The sequence below is a fragment of the Pteropus vampyrus genome, unplaced genomic scaffold, assembly GCF_000151845.1.
Source record: "Pteropus vampyrus isolate Shadow unplaced genomic scaffold, Pvam_2.0 Scaffold6, whole genome shotgun sequence".
Taxonomy (NCBI): Eukaryota; Metazoa; Chordata; class Mammalia; order Chiroptera; family Pteropodidae; genus Pteropus; species Pteropus vampyrus.
In genome coordinates, this window is record NW_011888787.1 from 9,083,052 (window position 1) to 9,087,753 (window position 4,702).

At 35.8% G+C, this 4,702-nt stretch overlaps 1 protein-coding gene across 1 annotated transcript in view; it reads right to left on the reverse strand.

The window, feature by feature from the left end:
- The window catches only part of FNDC7 (fibronectin type III domain containing 7), a 20,889-nt gene extending 18,565 nt beyond the window's left edge, over window positions 1-2,324 (reverse strand). The window contains exons 1-2 of the mRNA XM_011368080.2: window positions 2,262-2,324; window positions 1,738-1,756 (exon numbers count right to left, since the gene is read on the reverse strand). Coding sequence (XP_011366382.1) covers window positions 1,738-1,756; window positions 2,262-2,324 — 82 coding nt within the window. The remainder of the gene's footprint in view (window positions 1-1,737; window positions 1,757-2,261) is intronic.
- Window positions 2,325-4,702: the final 2,378 nt, after the last annotated feature.

Genomic DNA, 4,702 nt, shown 5'->3' on the forward strand with positions numbered 1-4,702 from the left:
TGAGAATGTGAAATGTTAATAATACCTACATCTTAGGATTCACATCGAAATGTAAAATACCTACGTTTTAGGACTGCTGTAAAGAATTAAGTAAAATTAAGTGTATGGAAGGGCACTTTGAAAGGTAGGAAGAGTTAGTGTACGTATGTATGTGTGTGTGTGTGTGTGTGTGTACCAGGATAAGCAAGTTTTGGGTTTGGAAAAGCCAGACAGCGTGGCACTGCCATGGAGAGGTGCCAGGGTAGGTGAGATTCTGGGAAGTCTGGGTTAGGCACAGGCTGGAGAGGTAGACTGCCTATTTTACACTTGCTTCTAGGGCGGGATCTGAACAGTAACAGCAATGAAAGAAGATCAACACCCCTGTTCTCTGTGCTCCGTAAAGAGATGGGAAGCGTAAGGCCACATAAATTAGCAGCAGCTCTTCTTTCTTTCTTAGTTCTATGTTCGGCCCACTTAGTGCATTGGCGAAAGAGAAAACATTATTACCCAGACGTGCAGTCAACCATTCTGAAGAGTCAAAAGTGAAACCCTTTGATTCTCGGCATCTGTGCATTCTACTGACTCAAACGTCTAAACTAGCCCACATGGCCTCAGTGGCTAGACACCAATAAACAGCTGATGCCGGAGAGCTGAAGCCAAATACACACACCCAAAAGGAAACCTCCTACATAATATCAATAAAACACACCCATCCATTAAAAAGCCAGGACAACTCAATTGACAGCATCATCAGGATCTCAGCCTACCCCACTCTTTCGCTCAAGTAGTGAGGGACTAAAAAAGCAACTCATTTTGAGGGCTCAGTATATCTTGGGAGCTTCTAAGAGATAGCAGACTAGATTTTGTCCACCCAAAGGCCACTTATTAAGAAAATTGCTTTGTATATGGCCAAACAGTCCTTCTCCTAGCTTCCTGGTCGATTCTGAAGGTTTCTTAAGAATAAAACAAGTGAATAAGAATAAAGCATACAATAATAATTTTTAAAAACCTATTCTATATGCATGGATTTTATGTCTCAGCCATACGTCTATCTCAAACTTTTAAATTGCCTTATTCATACTTCCTTTTCTGTGGCATAGGCAAAATAATATTGTTCCTATGTTGAATTGCCATGAAAGTTTATTGGTGATGTAATCGATATTACATAGTTCCTCCAGATCATCTGAATCCCACTGAATATAAATTTCCATTCTGGGGGCTTAGATTTCTAGAATGCACGAACTAGGTGAGGCCTCTAGGGAAATTATCCTTGCCGTCAGTCATTTATCCCCAAAAAAGTTGGTAAAATCTTTTTAAAACAAAGCCTTTTTCCAATTCTGTTGTCATTGTCTATATTAAGGAGGAAATATTGGAAGTGTAAAAGACTTTTTTATTAATACATGTCTAGTTTTCTCCTCAAATTCCTCAGAAAACAAATTAGAAAAGTTATATAAATTAGACTCTTCACTGTTTATGACTAAGATTTTGTTCCTTTGACTGAAATGACAACCATTGAAATACTTTACTAATGGCTAACTGTATTTGAGAAATCCGTGACTACATGACTCTAGACATCGCTGTACTCAATATGAATATCTTACAAGGACTTATCTTTTAAGTGTGATCCATCTATTTGCTCAGAAAATGGTGAATACATTTTCCTGCTATAGAGTTTATATTTCAGGGTAGCACAAGAGTTAACAATGAAAATTAAAATCAAATATTGGGAGGGAAAACTTGCATTTCAGAAAATTTTACCTGTTTTTGCTGAAGCAACCTGAAAAGGAAAGTTTAGAAAATTAAAACCATAAAGAAAAATGCCATTTTGGGAAGTGTGAAACATCAATCAGAGTAGTAATAAATTTATCATAACATTTTTATACATAATATGAGCAATATTTCAATCCTTACAGTTTATTTGCACAAATCATTTCCCAACACTCAAATCTACTACAAAGCAATCCTAAATAGAATTTAGAGGCTGGAGGCGGATCACATTACTATTTCATTTTTCTCTCTGAATCTGCCTATTGAGCTAAGTCAGTAGCTGTTGACAGATTTTTCAGAAATCTTTGTTCTTAAAATATAATGATAATCTTGTTTTCTTTCTCTAGTAAAGCACATTAAATTTCAAACACACAAACATATATAATCTTGGTATAAGCCAAAAGTATTTTGATTTCTATCTCCCTACCCCCTAGGCCTGTAAAGTAAAAGAAAGATAATCGATGTGTCTTATTTTTCCCTAAATAGTTACAGGTAGGTAAGAATGGTCAACTCACCATTTTAAGACAGATAAGACTGAATCCAATCAAAGACAAACATTTCTTGGGTCCACCAGCCATCCTGTTGGACACAGTGCTCACATGGTACACAAGAGAGTGATCAGGGTCCTTTTTGGTCCCCAGAAGGGCAGCACTGTAGGTTGCTGGGTCGTGGGGCTGTGTGATGCTGGGAACAGACCCTGGGAAGTAGCTCCTCCCCTTCAGGACAGAGCTGACCTGTAACTAGGGGCCCTTGGAGACTGGCAGGGACAGGTATTGCAAAGGCTGAAAAAAAAATGAGTTGAAAGCCACGCCAAGTGAGCCAAAAAGCTACTGTAACCTGGGCTTTAAGTAACGTGTTGAATGTTCTCCTTTAAAAAAACTTTTGTTTCTAAATAAAAATTTCACAAAGCTGTAGAGAAAATTGTTGAAACTGCGGAATGATCATTTTAAACTAGAGAATCCTGACCAGTTTTATTTATTCTTTTTCACCTTTATTTCTTCTTCTTCTTCTTCTTGTTTCAGTACAAAGTGATCAGCCCTGCTGTCAGGCATAATTTGCCGTAGAATTTCAATATCAAAGATGAAAGTGGGCTTGGGGGTGGGGGAATTAGGGAGATGTTGTTTAAGTGTACAAATTTACAACTAGTAGATTAGTAAATTCTGGAGACCTAATGCACAACATAGTGATCATAGTTAACAACATTGTATCATAATCCTCAAAGTTGCTAAGAGAGTAGATCGTAACTGTTCATACAAAAAAAAAATGATAATTATGTGATGTGATTGATGGTTAATGATACTGTAGCAATCATATTGCAATATATAAATGTATCAAACCAACTGGGTTTACTCCTTAAACTTACACAATGTTGTATGTTAATTATATCTGAAAAAAAAAGGTGAAAGGACACAAGCTTGTCCCTGTACTGAAAAAGATAGTGGGAGGTCCTTCATGAGTACAATCAGTTCATCCATCGCCAGCATCACCCTGCGGTTCCAGTACCTTTTTTTTCAGAGCCGCCTTCCTATTTGCATAAATTTTATGGCTCAGCCATATGTCTATGTAGCTCTTAAAAATAATTAGCATTTAATTCAAGCACTATAATATTTAATTCTAACAATAAACAAGTATATCAATGACTAATAAACATTATCTGTCGTATGAAATCACACAAGTATTAAATGGTGGAGCTGGGATTAAAACTCATCAGTCTGACTCCTGCTTCTAACCAAGATAGGATAAAAAGGACTTGATTTACCCTCTCTGACTTACTGTAAAGCTATAATAATTAAGACAACATTAATTATGAGGACTGGCATCAAGACAAATAGATCAATGGAACAGAATAGTCCAAATATAGACCCACATTTATGTAGACAACTGATTTGCAACAAAGGTGCAAAGGTAATCCAACGGAGAAAGGATAGTTTTTATAACAAATGATACTGAAACAATCGGATGACCATATGCAAGAAACATTAACTTTGATTCATACCTCACGCCATATAAAAAATTAATTCAAAATGGATTATAGACCTAAATGTAACACCTAAAACTATAGAACTTCTAGAAAAACATAAAAGGAAATCTTTATGACCTTAGGTTAGGAAGAGATTTCTTAAATACAACACTAAAAGAATGTTTCATTTTAAAAATTGATAAATTGGACTTCTTCAAAATCTAGAACGTCTACACTATTTAGGGAATGAAAAGACAAACCACAGACTGGGAGAAAATATTTTCAAATCACATATTTGATAGAGAACTTGCATCCAAAATTTTTGAATTTAAAACATTTTTAAAAATATGTATGTATGTATATGTATATAGTCTCATAAGAAAACAACACAATAATAGGCAAAATATTTGAACAAACACTTCACAAAAGAAGATATACACGTGGAAAGTAAGCACATGAAAAAACCCTCACCATCATTAGTCATTAGGAGAATGCAAATTAAAACCACAATGAGATACCACTACATACTTATTAGATGTCTAAAATTAGAAGAAAAAAATTGACAAGGATGTAGAGCCACTGGAAATCTCATACCTGGTGGGAATGTTAAATAGTACAACCACAAACCGATTTGGCTATTTCTAAAAAAAGTTAAACACACGCCTATTATATGACCCAAACATTTCACTCCTAGATATTTACAGTGGAGGCTCAAGGGACTGCAATGGAGAATGAAAAGTTGATAGGGGCAATAGACTGGAGAACCCAGTGGAATTAAATAATTGTTGGAAAGGATATTAAAGGAAGTAAACAAAACTATGGGAGTTGGTGATCAGAGAATAGGATGTTTGAAATGGATACTGGAGAAGTTTCAGTTATCGGTAATGGTCTGTTCTAGGATGTAACCATGAGAACTGACAGCTGAGTTCAGGTGGAGGAAAAAAAATCTTTGGAGGTCAGGAGATCATGAAATTAGAGACCTGAGTATTGGAAAGA